The sequence below is a fragment of the Podarcis vaucheri genome (genome assembly GCF_965113315.1).
Source record: "Podarcis vaucheri genome assembly, chromosome: 2".
NCBI lineage: Eukaryota > Metazoa > Chordata > Lepidosauria > Squamata > Lacertidae > Podarcis > Podarcis vaucheri.
In genome coordinates, this window is record NC_138760.1 from 48131616 (window position 1) to 48151177 (window position 19562).

General features: G+C 47.2%; 1 protein-coding gene across 1 annotated transcript; it reads left to right on the plus strand.

The window, feature by feature from the left end:
- The first annotated feature begins 273 nt into the window (after positions 1 to 273).
- LOC309527772 (transforming growth factor beta receptor type 3-like) lies at positions 274 to 18045 on the plus strand. The gene is given in 19 exon segments (XM_082214706.1): positions 274 to 1284; positions 1393 to 1406; positions 1408 to 1525; positions 4414 to 4586; positions 5116 to 5235; positions 5664 to 5847; positions 6313 to 6472; positions 7007 to 7163; positions 7946 to 8132; positions 8971 to 9194; positions 9336 to 9515; positions 10232 to 10558; positions 11237 to 11369; positions 11886 to 11960; positions 12246 to 12356; positions 13220 to 13264; positions 14061 to 14172; positions 14603 to 14700; positions 15721 to 18045. Coding segments are annotated over 18 exon segments (2460 nt in total). The 5' UTR covers positions 274 to 1199; the 3' UTR covers positions 14658 to 14700; positions 15721 to 18045.
- The last annotated feature ends 1517 nt before the right edge of the window (positions 18046 to 19562 follow it).

A 19562-nucleotide genomic window follows, 5' to 3' on the forward strand; every position in this document is an offset into this window, starting at 1 on the left:
TGGGCCTAGAGTTATTTTTAGCCTCCCATTGACCCGCATAACTTTTTTATTATTGTTGTTCATTAAACGATGCCAGTCTGGAGATAGGAGGCCTTGAATTGTCTCACGGCTTCTGCATCCCCTGGATTAAGCGCTGCGAGTCCTCCCACTTGCTTCCTGTCCTTCAGTTCAGGTAGCACTTTGTCCAACCTCCTCCTCCTCTATTTTTCTCCTAACCTGCATCTAGATCCACTGACAGTGGGAGAGCTCTGCTGGACAAGGTAAGTGTTCCTCTGGCATTCCCTCTCCACATTCTGGCATTTGGCTTGCTGGGAGGTGGAACACGTCCTGGAAACTTTTAATTACAGCCAGTCTAATCCTGTAACACTGAATCTTGCTGTCTCAATGCATCCTCCTTTTAAAACAGAGCCATAAAGGAGGGAGGGAAGTTTTTGTAGGAAACTTGAGACAGGAGGGAAGAATGCCTTTTTGACTGACAGAAGTTGGGACCAGAAGGTGAGGGAGAGTAAGTTGCCTTCAGGGAAAGATTTCAGATTCAGTCTATAGAACTGAGAAGCAGGTGTTGGGCAAAATCCTTCTGGCTAGAGACAGATCATCACAGTGGATAATACTGAGCAAAATGGACCGATGATCTGGATTAGGCTCAAACATCTTCCCCTATTCAAGGAATAGAAGCTATTAGATAGTAAACAGTTTGGAAGCAGGGTAAGCTCTGGGGTCCCCAATGTGTCACTCATGATCATCATAGTGCCCTCCTCTTGGTGCCAAGATCCCCTGTCCCCATTTTTTAAAGAAATTGAGGCTTTTTGTGATGAGGAGAGTGGGTTTTTGTTTTTTTTTGCGGGGGAGACATTGCCTGCTTTTTGTATCAGTTTTATTTCTTTTGATTGGGTAGGTGTTTAGTCTGGTTTTGGGGGAGGAGGGAGGGGTGTCTGAGCATCACCCATTTTTCTTCAGTGAAATGGGTATTCTTAGATTTCTCACTGTTTGCTTAGATTGAAAAGGTTGGAGACCCTGGCTATATGCTATAGCCTTTCACTTTGTGGTGTTAATCAGAAGGGTGGTCACCACCTTCCCCTCTGCTTCCCACTGCACCAAAATGAAGTCCTTCCACCACTCCATCCTGCTATGACTGCGCATATGGCAGGATAGTTGAAGGAATGTATAATCCGTATTAAGGGACATTGAGTGTGGTCTGTATGCTTGTTTCTGTACAAGATAGATCAGGAATGGAGAGAGGAAATGTTGAAGTTCTGTCTCAAAATCCGAACCACAAATTGACTGGTATGAGGTCTTGAGGGCTGGAAAGTGTTTCCAAGTAGCTCAGAGGTCGTGCAACAGCATTCCCTTAACTCCCGTGCTTTCTTGCCCTGGCTTTGCTTTCCTTCCTAGGGTGGAACAAGAGAAAAAATCACAGCTTTTCTTTGGGTTCTGAACACCATGCATAGAAACTGCCAGCATATCGATCACCTATGGAGACAATACCTCCTGCTGCTGCTTGTCGTTTGGGAGTGCTCTGGGACAGGTAAAGTCTAACAGAGTGGCTATTGTAAACATTTAAATGGGCTGCACAATAATTATCCACACCAAAGGTGTAAAACGTTTTGCTAAAAAAACAAAAACAAAACACTATTGTCAGGGAGCTGTCCAGGATACATTGCTGCATGTATCCTGAAGTATACATATAAAAAATAAATTAACAGTCTTCAAATACATTTTTCTTTGCAAGCTTGAATGTAGAGCAGGTCTTTCAACTTTGCTAAATGGCACATGTGTGCACTCACACAGAGCCATTTGGGCTTGTCAAATTTTCTTCCCATGCATCTACCCATAGGTAGATGAAGTTGTCAGAGTATACCGTAAATGTATTCAATGGGGTTTTATACTAGGGGTTTGAGGGACGTGGGTGGTGCTGTGGTCTAAACCACTGAGCCTCTTGAGCTTGCCGATCGCAAGATTGGCAGTTCAAATTCACACAATGGGGTGAGCTCCCATTGCTCTGTTCCGGCTCCTGTCAACCTAGCAGTTCGAAAGCATGCCAGTGCAAGTAATTAAATAGGTATCAGTGCAGCGGGAAGGTAAATGGCGTTTCCATGCACTCTGGTTTCTTTCACAGTGTTCCATTGTGCCAGAAGCGGTTTAGTCATGCTGGTCACATGACACGGAAAAGCTGTCTGTGGACAAACACCAGCTCCCTCGGCCTGAAAGCAGAGATGAGCACTGCACCCCAAAGTCAAATTTGACTGGATTTAACCGTTCATGGGTCCTTTACCTTTACCTTACTAGGGGTTTCCCAATTCTGCATGATGCTTCTGATGCCTTTTGTCCTGCTTCTCTTTATTGGATGTACCTTCAGTAAGCAGCTTGGATTTACAGAGTATCCTTCATTCTGTACCTGCTTATTTTTCACAGGATGCATTTTCAGTTCCTTGATAACCAAGTACACACAGCTAAGGGCACTTTTAATCTGCAGCTTGGCACTCAGTATTTGTTTATGACATTGATTACCATAGGGCAGGTAGATGCTGCCTGTGGGTTGTTTATAGCACGGAGGCTCTTAAGCTATCTGCTGAACTCATAGCCAGCCGACCATGGTTGCTTCCTATAAAGAGAAGAGTCCAGGCTTCCAAAGTTGACCAGGAGTCATAGTTTCTGTTCTGAATGGTGAGGGGAAGGCACTCTGCACTTGCTGTAAGGTACTTCTGCTATTTCTTCACATTCCCAAATTGGGGGGGGGGCACCCATGTTGAACACTCCTGCAGCTGTACTTTGGTACCTGGTACAGCTCTCTGTGGGATGTGGGTGGCGCTGTGGGTTAAACCACAGAGCCTAGGACTTGCGGATCAGAAGGTCGGCAGTTTGAGTCCCCAGAACAGGGTGAGCTCCCGTTGCTTGGTCCCTGCTCCTGCCAACCTAGCAGTTCGAAAGCATGTCAAAGTGCAAGTAGATAAATAGGTACTGCTCTGGCGGGAAGGTAAATGGCATTTCCATGTGCTGCTCTGGTTCGCCAGAAGCGGCTTAGTCATGCTGGCCACATGACCCGGAAGCTGTATGCTGGCTCCCTCGGCCAATAAAGCGAGATGAGCGCCACAACCCCAGAGTCGGTCATGACTGGACCTAATGGTCAGGGGTCCCTTTACCTTTACAGCTCTCTGTTCCTTTCTCATGGTGCCAGTGCATATTCTTTCACATGGAATGATGTTAAGGCAGGTTGACTTGGTAGAATCCTCATGTGCTAAATGGACTTGTACCATTTCAGGCTGCAGATGGTGTGTGTGTTTTTAAATCCCTCCCCCCTAAAGCTGTCTGTGTGTAAAATTCTAGTACATTCAGGAGAAAGAATTAGCTGCCTGGGGCAACTTAATAACTCTGCCCAGAAGCATAGGCAGAAACGAGAGAGCCCAGGCCAAGCAGCTCCTGAGGTAGCCCTGAGAATATTTGGTAGCTTTTGTTCCTTCCAGTATTTTAAATTGAAAATTGCCTTCGTAGAAAGGCAACAAACCAGCCCAGCCTGCTCCCTACTGTGTTAGCTTTCCTATTACAAGGAACTTTTTAGATTGTAGTCTCGGAACAGTATATAGTCTGGTCTGCCACCTCATTCCCACCCCGTCTGCCTCTCCTAATTACAACATGAGGCAACATGGCTGGCGTATTGTTGTGGATGTAATGTGTAGCCCCTGTGCAGGGCTAGCAGCTTCCCTGTAATTATTTAATTCGTAAAATCTTCATAATGAAAACAGACATTAAATAATAATTCCCTTTAATAGTGAACTCAGAGGGTTGAGTGCCAAACATGACCACTAAAAAACAAGAGAAGTGCCATCAACATGCCCAGGAGAAACGGGGGGGGGGGTGTGTGTGGAACTAAAAGGGAGGAAACCCCCCCCCCAAAAAAAAAAACCACTTTCCCACCCAGCAAGGACTCTACATGCTGAGTATCCTTTGGAAAAGGAATATAAAAAGGAAGGGGGAGACTGAGCACCTTACAGTTTATAGTATCTTGGTGGAGGGAATGGATAGCTGACTGAGAAAGAAACACCTTTTTCCCTTGTACAATCTAAAAATAAGCCATCGTTAAGAGCAATTCACAGTGACCCTCCCCGCTCAGTGTGGGAACCATGAAAGGCACACCGATCCATTTCTGTCCCATCATACCAGTTCCCCCAGAGTTTCCTCGTTATTTTATTTTTCCCTCCATCACCCTCAGTCATTTGGCCAGATATTCCGTATTTTTTGTTTCTCAGACACAGAATGAATTATGAAAAAAAAAAATTAAGCTGGTGTATCATTTTGAGCTCAGGCACCTGAGTACTTTGTGTTTGGGGAGAAGGGGATGCCAAACGTACACAGTTTTGGAAACTACTTTTCTGAAACCCCGTTTCTTCCAGCATTGCTCTTCTCCTTCCCCTGCAGCCTCCTGGCACCATCTCGCTTGCCTCCCCATGTCTGCCTCTACCCCACACCCCGTCCTCGGCTTCTGGGAATCACTGCGAAAAGGCAACGGATGCACCAGCCGGGGCCGCTCTGCCCTGGGGCAAGAAGTCCATGTCATCAGCCTGAAGAAGGGATTGCCGGCAAATGGCCAGGTATGGGAGATCCCCACCCATACCACCTTCCCATGTATGAGGCTGTATGCTACAGCTCCATTGAATACCCAAACAAGATGGCAGTTCAGCTTGGCACTACGGTTCAAGGTGTCTCAGTCAGTCAAAAAGGCAAAACTCTATTTCAAAGACATCTGAAGGCAGCCCTGTTTAGGGAAGTTTTTAATATTTAATGCTGTATTGTTTTTAACACTTGATTGGAAGCCGCCCAGAGTGGCTGGGGAAACTCAGCCAGATGGGTGGGGTATAAATAAATTATTATTATTATTATTATTATTATTATTATTATTATTATTATTATTATTATTATTATCACATCTTCACAGTTGTCAGGGCCTGGAAGAAGTCTCTCTTAAGTCACAGAAGGCTTAGGTTAGCCAAGTTGTGAGAAGCAAAGAGGAACGCTCTGCGCAGGGCCTGCTTAGAGCTGGGGGTGGGGACAGACCTCACCTGCTGAACATCCAAGGGGTAAGTTGCTTTGATCATGCATGTCTCCTTGATCCTCTTTCAGGTAACTCTGATAACTCTGGACCCAGATCCCCTCGACAGAGCCCCCATCTTTGTGCTGTATTCCCAGAAGCCTGTGCGTTGGGTGTTGCTGTCTCCCCCTGGAAAAAACTGGACCTTCCAGGTGAGATGGGATAGAGGGCCAAAGGGCCTGCAGAACATCAGGGGGATCACTGCGCCAGGCCCTGCCGAGGGGGTCGTTGGAGCCCCTACTCTACGCAAGCATAGAAGATGAGCGGCAGCTATGGGAAGGGTGGATGGAAAAGCTAATTTGCTACCTTCATAGCACTTTAACAAAATACTTTCTACCTCTGTTTGTCTTCAGAACCATTTTGTGTAGTAAGTTACTATTCTTCCCATTTTACAGATGGGGGAAATTGAGGCTGAGGGAGGCTTGCCTAAGGCTGTGGCTGAGGTGGAACTTGAGCCCAGATCTCCCAGACTAAAGTGCAGCACTGTTCAACCTTAGTGCACTCCCCAGGGTGGGGTGTCAGAGAGCGGGGAGGTCCTCCAGGCGAGTATATTTTACCTTTGCCTTCCTCCTATCTACAGGTCTCCCCCGGCTCTAATGTTTCAGCCCCGGGGCCAGTGGCTTCTGCTGAGACCAACTTACCAAAGACGCCAAAACGCCTGCTGAAGTGGGCACGGAGGGAGCATGGAGGGGTCACCTCTCTGGCTGAATACCGTGGAGTCAACAGAATCTACACACGCCTGGGGGCTGGCATGGGCGATGAAGGTAGATATCAGCTCTGAGGGAAAGGGTGTCATTATGGCTGTGTGTCCTGCAATTCCCCTCATCCCTGACCACTGGCCACCCTGGCTGGGGCTGATTGGAGTGGCAGTCCAGCAACATATGGAGAGACACATGTTCCCCATATTCGCTACTGCAGTGTGATAAGCAGGAGGAAGGCAGCCAGCTGGTCTTTTGGGTCCTGGGCTAATGCAGTAACTTTGCAGAAGTTGTGCAGGTCTGGGTCTGGTCAGTGCTTGGAAGGGAGACCATCCAGGAAGGAAAGATCTGTGCACTACAATCATAGAGGGAAGATGGAATATATACACGGCACAGATAAATAAGACTCACCAGTATTAACTGGAGAGCAGTCGCCAAAGAGTTTGCATTGCTTGCAAACAAAAAAGAGTAAATCGCAGCAGCTCTTCTGTGACCATTCAGTCCAGATGCTTCATTCCTTTCCTTCTCCAGATAGGATTGCCCCAGCCGCTTGCAGATTAAGTAGGAATTTCCTGACCCCGGTGCACTTTGCCTCCAAGTGCCAACTCCAGCCTCTGAGAGTTTGCCTGCATCCTGACCCTCCGCAAGTCCTTGAAGTTCACATCATCCTCTCCAAAGGAGTTGCACCAAGGTGTGTATCAGGCAGGTGGCACCAGAGCTTCAGCATGCGGCTGTTGAACCGGGGGGGGGGGGTGTAGCGAAATGTTCATAATGAGATGCCATGTCTTGAACAGGGAGGTTGAACTTGTTCTTAGTGTAGATGGGGAAGGGGGATGGTGAGGAAGAATGAAACCTGTGCAAGAAGCTGCGTATGATAAGTGACCCTTGTGTTAAAGATATAAACAGGAACATGGAAGCTGGTTCATCTAGCCTAGTACTGCTGACACGGACTGGCAGCAGATCTCCCATGTCTTTCTCAGCTCTGTCTGGAGATGATAGGGATCGAATCTCTGACCTTCTGCATGCAGAGCAGTTGCTCTGCCACTTAGCAATGACACTTCCCCCAAAAATCAAGGCCAGACGGACCCTGAGACCCTGAGCCAAAAACGAGTGGCTGGTATTAGGCCTTGAATATTGGGCAGGGGTCTCTTGAGTTGGGGGATGGGTGGCGTGGGGCTTTGCTGTCTTCCATCATGTGCTTAACCCTGTTGTGGTGGGTGGATAGCCTGCTCTCTTCTAGGCCCACCCTGGCTCATTTGACTGTGGAACTTCATGCTGTCCGAAGGCCCCCCCACTGGGGACTGATCTTGATACTGAAGAGTGAGGGAGCTGCTGAGTGGATGGTTCACACCCACCGCCTCACTGGCCGGCTGCATGTCCTGGTAGGGGCAGGGTATAGACCTGTAACGCTCTCAGCTAATGCGCTTCCCCCTCCCCAAGTTGGTGGCAGTGGCACACATCTGGAAGGGAGCAGGGCACACATGTGCTCAAATCCAGATACAGTGGTACCTCAGGTTACAGACGCTTCAGGTTACAGACTCCGCTAGCCCAGAAATAGTACCTCAGGTTAAGAACTTTGCTTCAGGATGAGGACAGAAACCATGCGGTGGTGGCGTGGTGGCAGTGGGAGGCCCCATTAGCTAAAATGGTACCTCAGGTTAAGAACAGTTTCAGGTTAAGAACGGACCTCCAGAATGAATTAAGTTCTTAACCTGAGATACCACTGTAGATGCATTATGCAGAATTGCAACCTTTCCTAGAGGAAGCAGTTTGGTAATTTTAGATGCTGGACTTAATACTATTATAAGGGTTATATTATGGAGGGTTCCTTCTGCTACGTCCTGCCTTCACAGGCCCACTAGCGAGCTTTGCCAACCCTCTTCCAGAAGCTTCCCCTGCATTCTCCCTATAACTCTAGGCTTGCCTCCTCCTCCTCCTCCTCCTCCTCCAGCCTTATTCTTTTTCCTGAAGTGAGCCCAGGAGTCTTACTTCCTGGCTCCAGCTCTCCACCCCACTAGGCTACTCCCTCTTGGGAGTCTGTCTCCATGCTGCCATTTGATTCCCCTGGACCGCCTCTTGTTTATGGTGTGCCTGCTGCTGCTGCTGCTGCTCCTCTCCATGTCTGGGCCTTGTATATGTAACTCAGGCTGGGATTCCTTTCTAGGCTTCGCACAAAGTCACAGTCAGCAGCACAGAAATGGATCTGCCTCTGACTGTGACCCAGCGGACGTCCCCTCGGCTGACGACCCTCGATCCTTTGCAGTTTGCAATGGAGCAGAATCTGCCTGCCTTTACGTCCTACGTTGAGGCTGAGCGGGTGAACAGCTTTCTCCTTTTTGTTGGGATGAATGGTAGGTTTGGAGGGATTCAATGGATATGAATGGGAAAAGTGCCCACCAGAGAGCTTAGAGGCAAACCACTAGTGACTGCTGCTGCAGATTCCTGGCATTTATATTCCAGTTCCTCCTGCACCATTTTACCCTAGGCTATACAACCTCCAGTTTTATTTTAGGAATGCACCAAATCAAAACATTTTCAGCATGAGAATTATGCTTCCAAGGGGACTGAAATGGTACATACACACCGGCCAACAGCATATATTTGTTAACAGATATTTTGCTGCTTCACTGCCATTTTCCCAAACCCTTTTGAGAGCTTATTTCCTAGTCGTTATGTGATCCCAGCCAATCAGGATTCACGTAGGGATGATAAATGGTGTCAAATAGGCAATCAGCTGTGGCTACAATGGTAAAATCAAGAAGGGCAAATGAAGCCACATTGCCTTTGTTCTGAATGCTGAACCCATGGAAGAGAACAGGAAGGCATGCCATATTATGTCAGAATGTGCAGACCTTTTACTTGGGTAACAGAAGGAATAGATATGGGGTTGCCAACGTTCTTGGGCCCATGGGCAAGTCTGCAACAGAGAAATTGTTGTGAGTACCCTGCCCTCCTCTCCTGCAACCTATTCTAGGGGCTCCAATAGAATGCTTCTTCTGAGCCTAATTTCAGTGCTGGGAGGGGAGGGTACCCTGCAGACTGTAGAGAAGGCCTCTGTGAGCTGGGCACATGTGTTCCTTTGGGGCCACACTGGTGATGCTTGGAATAGATCATATTCTGATTAACAGCAGCAGCAGCGTATAAGGCATATGATTGCATCACACCCACACACCTGTATTTCCTTTGTAGGGGCCACACCTCCTCTAGAAGAGCCAACACTCTTTTGGCCCATATTTTTGCATCCTCCCAGTTTCACAGCCTCTCAACAGCACTTTGCAGAAGCCAACACAGACTTTGCGGGAGAAGATGGTTCCGTTACCTACCCACCGTCTACAGCCAAAACAGAGGGGACAGAATCTATCTTGTGTCTTGGGGACCAGAAGCCTATTCTTGAAAACCAGGACACTCAGAGAGTGAGTAGCCAAGGATGACATCTCCAGATGGACAGAGGGAATCTATTTCCTACAGTGCCATTTCATGTGGATGTGGATGGGCGGGTATTCTCTTGTCATTGTACATCAATACCGCTCCACAGACCTGTTTTTCTCCTGCAGGTCTCCTGTATTTCACCATCTCCAACCCAGATATCTCCCTCAGAAGCTGCAACGGCCTTTCAGGATCCCCACCTTCACCTTGGCAATGCCCTCCTTAACCTAGAGCTCTACAAGACAGAGGCTTTTGCCAAGCAACTTGGACCTTTTGTCGTCTCAGCCAACAGCCTCGTCTTTGCGGAGGTAAAGCGGACGAGGAATATGCAAGAGCTGGCTTTGGATGCAGCAGTTACACACCAGAATCTTGTCCCTAAGTGATTCCTCCTCTGTCCAGAGATCTGGTGGTTTGCAGCACTCCCTGTCTCTCTCAGAGCCTCAAACAGGGCAGTTGACCTGCTTGTTGCTTTATGGGGGGTGATAAACTTACACTGCAGCTCTCAAAGGGACGAAGTAACAGGGGTGATTTGCCACCACGTTTTAGCAGCTTAGAATGGCAACATGCATCCCAGGGAAGCAAAACATGCATCTGTAAGCAAAAGAGCAAGGAATAGACTAGGCAGATTTCATGCTGAGGCCCAATTCAAGGCCCAACTTTATGGTTGGTTGGCAATGAAAAAATAGGTATAAAAAGAGAATTCCTGGATGCCAAGAACCAAGTCTGGGGCAAGTATTCTTTGGTGAGAGAACCCCAGCAGAAATTTAAAATAACAAACACCTAGCAAAGTAAAGCATGGAAATATAGGTTGTCATTCTTAGAATATAAGTTTCTAAGTTCCTTCCAAAATTCCCCTCTTCTCTTAGCATAGAAAATACCATGTGTGGGGCAAGTTAAAAATGGTTTACTTACAAACTCTCCAAAGATCAGATTCATGTGCTTTTCAATGCAGCATTCAGAAAACGTCGGCAGCAAAACTTGCACTTGTGTTTGCAGACTAGATGGTGTTTCCTTTTTCCTCCAGGCTTCCTTGGCAACCTATGACTCGTCTCTCAGCTTCACCATCCAGAAGTGCTTCATCTCTAGCTCCTCAGATGCTTCAGAGACCTCGGTGTATCTGCTGGTCCAGCATGGCTGTCCCGTGGCTGCCGCCCAAGTCAGGCTGTGGAAACCCAAGCTGCCAGGCCAGGCCCAGGCCCAGGCGTTGCCTCTGGGGTACCAGGAACGCCAGCGACTGAGCTTTGTGTTGAAACCCCGGTCCAATGCCGCCATCCACTTCTTGCACTGCCGTCTGACCCTCTGCAGCAGGGGGTCTCAGGACTCCGCCAGACCCAAGGGCGCAATCCCCAAGGTCTCTGGCTCCCTGGGCTAGGGAACCCTGTCTTCTAGCAGCTGTCTGAGGGCCTGATAGCGCTACTGCTTCAGAATAGGCTCTCCTGATTGGGGATGCTTAGGGAGGAAACTGATATGCCACAGCAAGCTCTCCACTTGGCCCAGAGGTAGCCAAAATGGTGCCGTCTGCTCGATGACGACACTGGCTTCATAATTCCCAGCACCTCAGCTAGCATGGCCATTGGCCAGGGGTGATGAAAATTGTAGTCAATTGGTACCTAGGGGGGCACCATGTTGGTTACCCCTTAGCTTATTATTACTGCCTCCTCTGAAGGGCAGTGTCCCTCAAGTGTTTCAAGCAGAGGTCTTTCCTTTGATATGTTTGACTGGGGGTTGAATGTGGGCCCCTCTGTGTGCTTTGCCCCTCAGCTATGACTGGCTCCTTCCAGAAATCCTTGGTCCATCTCTGCTCTGAGGGTGGAAGGCCTCCTTATTCCAAAAGATAGAATCAAGAGGCAAGCGAAACCCCTTGGAGGAGTGGAAACCCTCTGGAATGGGCCTGTGCAAAAGAGCCTCCCTGTTAGCTGTAGAAATGAGCTGGCTGGGCTTATGGAGAAGCAGGTGGGATGTAACTAGGCCAAGGCCTACCTCCCACTGTTGGGATGAGGCACTCTTCTGAGGCAGCTTTTTGTTTCAGTGTCGGTCTGAGAACGAGGCCTGCAGTGGAGAAGAGGAGGCGGTCCCAAGCCGCTTCCAGCGCACCATCACAAAGCCTATGCTAGTGACTGTGGAGACCCCGTTCCGAGCTGCTTCTCCTGGCCCGAAACCAGGTACTTTCCTGTGGGTTCTAGATAGCAGCTAGAAGAGAGTTGTTGGCTTGAAGGCCTTGCAGTTCAGCACCCTGGCTCCATGCTGGAGAGAACTGCCCTGCAGAGTGAGTGAGGAACTGAAAGAAACGGATGGGGGAGTCCTGCTTGCTAGGGAGATGGAAGCGTCTTGGTGTGCATCTCTCCAGAGCAGAGGTGGTGGACCTGTAGCCCTCTAGATATTCTTGGACTCCAGCTCCCATCACCTCAAGCCAGCATGGCCAATGGCAAGGGATGATGGGGCTTGTAGTTCACCAGCATCTCCTACCCAGGAGATTGATGCCTTGAATCTCACCATGCTACAAGCTCAGACTTTGCCAATGACATCTTACATGTTCATCCTGAGTGAAGCAAAGTAGCAATGATGGGCAAAGTTATGCACTCATTCCTTTTCTCCCCCTTGCCACCCGGAGGCTATTTTCTTCAGACACTCCCTCAGATTATCTGTTCCTTCCTTGACTTTGGTGTCTTTTTCTGCAGCTAATGTCCCAGACAAACAACAAGGAAAAGCACCAAAGGATGCAGCTCACAAGCGGAAGACTCAGGTAGTCCGAAGTAAGTAAACATCCCCATGATCTCTTGTTGGCCTTGTTTCCCGGGGATTTGGGGACTGAAATCAGTTTTAGACTGGGATTCTACTCCTGGCTCTGGGGCGGGGGGGGAGTGGAGTTGAGGATTCCTGCTGCTGTGGGTTGGAGCAAGAACTCTGATCCTCAGACTTTTTCATTCTGTATTACCCCATTTTGGGCCCTGGCCCATCTCCCCTTCCTGGACAGAGAGTGAGAATGAATTTTCGTGCTCTTTCTCCACACATCCTCCCCATTTCCCGCTTCTCTATAGCTGCAGCTGCGCCAGGCCAGACGGTCCCCACAGTAATTGGGATAGCTATTGCAGCCTTCCTCATCGGCATCTGCCTCACTATTGGGCTCTGGTTCATTTACACCTATACAGGTGGGTATGAGGAGGCTCCCCTCAGTGCTGTGGGTACCATCTATTTTACTTGAATGATTGATTTTTGGCAAAGCCTGGGGGAGCACACCTTAGCATTTCTGTAAAGGTAGACTGGGCCTCATGTCCGAGATGGGAAACTTCCAAATTATAGATCATGACACCTTTCATCAACCTATTGCCTTCCAGCTGTTTTGGATTTTAGCTCTCATCCCTAGCCAGCCATGCTTGCTGGGCCTGGACCTGGAGTTGTTCTCTCAAGCATCTGGAAGGCACGAGGTTGGGGCTGGTTGGCTTCTGCCAACTGTCTGCCTCCATCTCTTCCGTCAGAGACAGAATATGCATTATTCAGTCACATGTACACAGGTTGAGTTACAGTAGGGCATGGATCTTGGGGTGGAAGCTGGCAGCCAAATGATCCCCATTGCAGTTGGCTTCTAGGAAGGATCATAAGAGTGGGAAACATGACCCTTAGGCGATCGAAGATGCAGAGGCTGAAATACATATTGGAATCAATGTTACAAAAAAGTCTGGAGGGGATTATGTGTCTGGGAAATTTGCATCATTATTCATATTGGTCTGCCTTTGCACAGTTGTACTTGTCCACCATGGAAAAAAGAAAGAAATAGAAACAGAACAAAGAGGATGATAAAAAGGCCAGACAGTCAAAGGAGGAAAGTAAAGGTCAGAGGGGAGGGAGAGGGATTTATGTGCACCTCCATGATATTGATCCCCGTCTGCTTTTTATTTCTGGTTATTTTTTTATTATTAGACAGTGCACATGCATTTTCACACCTTTCTCTGAAATGAGGCGGTCTGAACAAAGCTTTAATTACTAAATTTTAATGCCAGCCTTGAACCCGTAGGTGAGTCGGCTTCCGGGAGGAGGAGCCAGCCTGCAGCTGAGACAGGTAAGGTGACACATTGGCTTTTGAGAAATCCTTCATTTGAGCAGAGGCTTTGATTCTGCACTCATTTCCATCTCTGGCTGTGAATGGAATCAGTGGTGCACGCTTATATTAACTTTTAATTATTTTTCAATGTTTAATTATTTCAAACTGGTTCTTTAATTGATAATTTCAACATTATAAGCACCTTAGATGTTTGACTACAACTAAGCAGTATACAAAATTTGTTAAATAATAATGAATGCATATTGCATGGGTGTCCAGTTCAGCAACCACAGGCACATATGCACCTTGAGACCTTCCTGGTGCCTGCAAGTCCCCTTCCCTCTGCTGAATAAGGCTTCCAAAAAGTCACCTATTGTAGCTAATATAAGGCAGGGAGAGTTATCTTCCAGCTATACCTGGAGATGCTGGTGAACTGAACCTGGGACCTTCTGCATACACCTGGACTCATTTGAAGCATCCATAATGCAAACGCACTTGGAGTGGGCAGAGCCAGGAATTCAAGAAAGCTGTCCTTACTACAGCAGGTTGCTGTATGCAAGAGAGCCAGTTCATTGCCTCCAGGATTAGCCAGTTTTAAATATACCCAAGCTAGGGCAGTTTTGCTTCATCTCAATACTTAAAAGTGGAACATTATAAATATGCTAAGACTTGGAGAAACTAACATATGCAAATAGGAAGAGGGTGCATTTGTTTACCTCTGGAAGGGGGTTAGTGTGGTGGTGAGATGGATGGTTGCAGTGCAATTGGGGGCGGGTGGGGGGCACTGCTGCATTTTCTTTCTTCCTCCTGCTAGACCCTGTAGGACCATCTGCTCCAAAGCGTGAAGACACTTTGTCAGCTCCAGCTGCAGCTGGCCCTGCACGTCGCACGTGGTGCTCTACCCTAAGAAGCCTCTACCGAAGAAGGTAACTAGATTTCAAAAAGTTCATGGGAGGAATGAATTTGGAGAATTGGAAGGGGATTATTTATTGACTTGGATCCTTTGTGACCCCTGCATTTCCAGAGTTTGCCTCTGCAAATATGCAGGCTTATACAAGTAGCGTGGTGATGTTTTTGAGTGATTTTTGTTTATAATAATAATACAACAATTTATTATTTATACCCTGCCCAACGGCTGGGTTTCCCCAGCCACTCTGGGCTGCTTCCATCAAAATATTAAAATACAATAGTCCTTCAGATATTAAAAGCTTCCCTAAACAGGGCTGCCTTCAGATGTCTCCTAAAAGTCTGGTAGTTGTTTTTTCCTTTGACATCTGGTGGGACAGTATTCCACAGGGTGGGAGCCATTACCGAGAAGGCCCTTTACCTGGTTCCCTGTAACTTTGCTTCTTGCAGTGAGGGAACCGCCAGAAGGCCCTCGGCGCTGGAGCTCAGTGTCTGGGCAGAATGACGGGGGTGGAGCCACTGGACCAAGGCTGGTTAGGGCTTTAAAGGTCAGCACCAACACTTTGAATTGTGCTCGGAAATGTACTGGGAGCCAATGTAGGTTTTTAAGACTAGTGGTATGTGGTCTCGGCAGCTGCTCCCAGTCATCAGTCTAGCTGCTGCATTCTGGATTAGTTGTAGTTTCTGGGTCACCTTCAAAGGTAGCCCCATGTAGAGCGCATTGCAGTAGTCCAAGCGGGAGATAACTAGAGCATGCACCACTCTGGTGAGACAGTCTGCAGGTAGAAAGGGTCTCAGCCTGCATACCAGATGGAGCTGGTAAACAGCTACCCTGGACACAGAATTGACCTGCGCCTCCATGGACAGCTGTGAGTCCAAAATGACTCCTAGGCTGCACACCTGGTCCTTCAGGAGCACAGTTACCCCATTCAGGACCAGGGAGTCCTCCATACCTGCCCACTCCGTCCCCCCAAAACAGTACTTCTGTCTTGTCAGGATTCAACCCCAATCTGTTAGCCATCATCCAATCTCCAACCGCCTCCAGACATTCACACAGGACCTTCACTGGCTCTGATTTGAAAGAGAGATAGAGCTTTCAGCACATTTATTTTAACTTTTAATGGACTTTTGTTGCATATTGTACTTTGTTGTCTCTGCAACTCACTTTGGGACTTGAAGCAATACACCAGTTGAATAGATGGAATTGTTCATGGGATGCATTCCATGTCTAACTGAGAGATGGAAGTCAAAACTAGTAGGGATTTGGTATTTGAAACTGGTCCTTTTGTTGTTCGTCCCATATTAGCATTCACAAATGAGATACTCCAGACCGAATGGAAGGAAATTTTTTAGGGTCAGTTATAAAAACATGCCTCTGCAGCTTTAAACACTGCAACTGTTAGCTGATGAGTCTGTGGTGGTAGCACAATAACAAATATGCAAAATGTTTGCTGGACGAGAGAGGAATGGGGAGCTTGGGTCCGTAATAGGTTGGCAAGAGACGCAGGCAAAGAAGGGCCAGTGGGGAAGTCTAGCCTGTTATCCGCACTGATTTATCTATCTTGTAGGTTCTAGGATGTTTTTCCTGTGACCAAGCACCTGTTTCGGTGAATCCGCTTGCATTCCCCTGTACCAGCAACTCTTTCAGGCCACAACATCTTTATGGCTTCAGTCCAGCAGCACAACCGATTCTGAATCAATACCTTTCGACACTGGAAAACCTCAGACTTTAAGCTTTAGCTTAAATAAGCAATTGTGTTTTCTGGCAGTTGTATGGGATTTTTCATTGCCTGGAGAGAGCTGTGCTGCTTCTTCATTGAGTTTTGCTCTTCGTTTCTGCACCGCTAAGTGTGGACTAAAAGGCCAACTCAGGCCCAAATCTTCGCAGAATGTTTGCACTACTGTCCCTCACCTTTGGGGAAGCTGTTAGCTACCATTGTGGCCTTGCAATCGCTCTTAGGCCTGCTTCAGCACTTTGGGAGAAGAGAACCATCGTTGCATTTGGCTGACATTGCCATTGGGGATTTGGTTGTTGCTTCCTATCTGACTATAGTAATACCTTGTACTCTCTTTGTAGGAATGTTATTTTGGGATATAAATGGTAGTTTTCATGCCATTGCCCAGCTTCACAAGGAAACAAAGCTGATTGCTCCACAAAATGATTCATATTCTGAAACCTTTTGGGTCTTTTTTTTTTAGTTAACCACCTTGCAAATGATAGTTTCTCCAGTTTTATTAAACAGATGTGCAAGAGAGTTGCTGAGGCTCTTTCAATAGGCAGTCAAGTGCCCCCATTGCCTTTAAACACCACTTGTTCCCTGCTTTGTCTACAGAAGCCTGATTCAATAGGATAGACAACTGGAAAGTATGTACTTGAGAATTTGGCTGGAGACAGAGTAAACAGCCTCTAAATCTTGTGTGTGATTATAAGTGTGGAGAGAAAAGGTGAATGTTGCTTTTGGTATATTTTCTTCAGCAAATACAGAAATAGCATGCAATCAATTCCACCCATAAACTGTGCTATTGTGGGGAAGGAAATGCTGTATTTTGGGCAGGGATGGTGAACATGTGATCCTGCTGGACTCCAACTCCCATCTCCTCCAGCACCGGTTACACGGACTGGGGTTGGTGTCCAACCTCCCTGATGTTGCCAGAGATTTTGCATGAGAGTCTTGTGTCACCGTATTTTTCGCTCTATAAGACGCACCAGACCATAAGACGCACCTAGTTTTTGGAGGAGGAAAACAAGAAAAAAAATATTCTGAATCTCAGAAGCCAGAACAACAAGAGGGATTGGTGCGCAGCGAAAGCAGCAATCCCTCTTGCTGTTCTGGCTTCTGGGATAGCTGCGCAGCCTGCATTCGCTTCATCAGATGCACACACATTTCCCCTTACTTTTTAGGAGGGAAAAAGTGAGTCTTATAGAGCAAAAAACACGGTACTTCAGGAAAGAGCCATGTATTGCAGAGCTTTCAGCCTGATATGCTGTCATGTTTATAAGTTTTGTGAATTAGGTGGATACCATGATCTAGGCCTCCACGCAGCAAATGTAACCCAGAACTCCCACATGGGCAGGTAGTACAAGTCTTTTGTAGAGGAAACTATGCGCTGGGCACCCACCCAATGCACGCAGGTGTGGTTTTCTCAGTGACTAACACCCACCATCACCACTGAAGTCGGAGACAGAATTATTAAGACAGTGTAAATAGTTTATTTCGTCGTTTTTTTGAAAGTACAGATATTATTTTGTACAGCAGTATTTGTTTTAAAATGGGTGTGGGCTGAAAAGAATGGCAGTTTATATTCTGAGGAGCAGAGAAGGGACACTGGTACATAGTTACACTAAACGCATGACTTGAGGAACAGTTGGGGGCTATGAGGAGAGAAAGTTTCCTTCCAACCTGGAAAGCCCTAACACTGCAATGTGCACATTCCCTTTGGATAGATGCAGCTGTGGGCTAGTACTGGAGCCGTGCAGAATACAGGGGCTTTCAACCACATAGTCATTTCCACAGGATGGTATAAAATTGGAGCTGGATTTTTAGCTAAAGGTGTGGCAAATGTGTACCACTACCTCCAATGCTGCTTTATATCAGCTGGGCAACTGCTCCCACTGGATTGGAGAAATTCTGGATTTTAAGGTGAACTTCAGAAACTACCACACAAACAGCAACAATATTTTACATTTTTTTTACGCACCCAGAAGAAGTCTTTCTTTGAAACAGTGGCGACATAGGGGTAGAAGGAGCATCAGACTCACTACAGAAAACCCTAAGATAGTAACCAACCTTTAACACGGTGGTGGTTGTTAATTATGACGTCTGCTAATACTTTTCAATGCTGAAAAAGAGTGCAGTGCTCAAATAAAATTCCTCAGCTGTGCTACCTTCTTAGTTCACTGTTCCTTTCTTTTACGGACTACTAACCTGTCCGGATGCATTGCTCCTCCTCATAGCAATGCCTGATGCAAAGTCACTCTGGTCAAGCTTAATTCTGGTGTGTGGGCATGTGTGTCGAGTCAGTGCAATAGGCCAGGTCCTAAGTGAGGTTGTATTACCAGCTCTCACAGAGATCATGAATGTGTGTGTGGGTTAAGTAGTTGTTGCAGATTGATGTAACATTCATTCTAAGGCAGACATGGCCAAACTTAGCCCTCCAGCTGTTTTGGGACTACAACTCCCATCATCCCTGGCTAACAGGACCAGTGGTCAGGGATGCTGGGAACTGTAGTCCCAAAACAGCTGGCGGGCCAAGTTTGGCCATGCCTGTTCTAAGGGCACTGGCAATGGATCTGTGGACTCCAGCTCTGCGGCTTGATTACACATACATAGCAGCAGCTTTAATGTTGCAGCAGAAAAATGTGTCTTACTCTTGCCCTAGGGCCAGGCTCTCTTATTACTTTTTTTAAAATGGCACATGTGTGTTTTATGCATACAATTTTTCCACCATGTGGAAAAAAAATATCAAACATTAAAAAGCAACACAGCAAACCATTTCAGGGGACAATGTGTGTTGGCAATTTCACAGGCGCTAACCAAGTGAGACCCACAAGCACTAACTGGGTCCATCCATGTTCCAAACATAACCAGGCAGAGCCAGTTGCCACTTTCGCTAGGACAGAAAATGTACAATTAGGTGGATGGCAGTGATGAAACTCTTAATTTAGCTCTGCTCCTCGCAGTTATTCTTTCTAGCACAACAAACTAGACTCTGGGGAGCACACACTCATTCCTTCAATCCTCTAGTTCTGCTTTGTCTCCAGCAGGATACTGCCGTTGCAGCTTGTACACTGGGACCTAGTCTGGGAAGTTCTGTTTAGTATAATTAAGAAAGGGCCACATGATTTATTCACAAGAGTACACTCGGCCTCTCCCGCTTCTGCAGAAGGGGATGCTGTGGTGCACAAGAAGGGAATGGATGCATTCAAGGTAGAGAATAACTAGAAGTCAAGTGTCAGAGGTGGGAGAACAGAAGCAGCACTCCCAACCCCAGTCTGAACACAGCACCACATTGTTTTCCCTCGATGATGAAGGGAAAGAGCTACTATTAAAGTGCAAATTGAACCTTGTCAATAGCTAGTAAAGATCACACACAGGCACCATCTCCAGCCTATCCGTCCCAGGAGAACAGACTGGAGCAAGACATAACCACCTGCTCTAGGATATTGGTTTTTCCGCAATGGTGGCACCACCGTTTGCTGGTACGTAGTATAGGAATCTGTGGGCGATCGAACACAGAAGGCCAGATTCCTGATAACCTGCTGCTGTTAGAGATACAGGAGGGTCACAGGTGTAGCTCAAGAGAAGAGAAAAGGTCTGTGCAAGCTTACTTTAGGGTAGAAATAGGTGTGCAGCCCCCCCCCATCCTTTAAGATCCATTCATAATATTTAGTGTTATAAAAATGTAATAC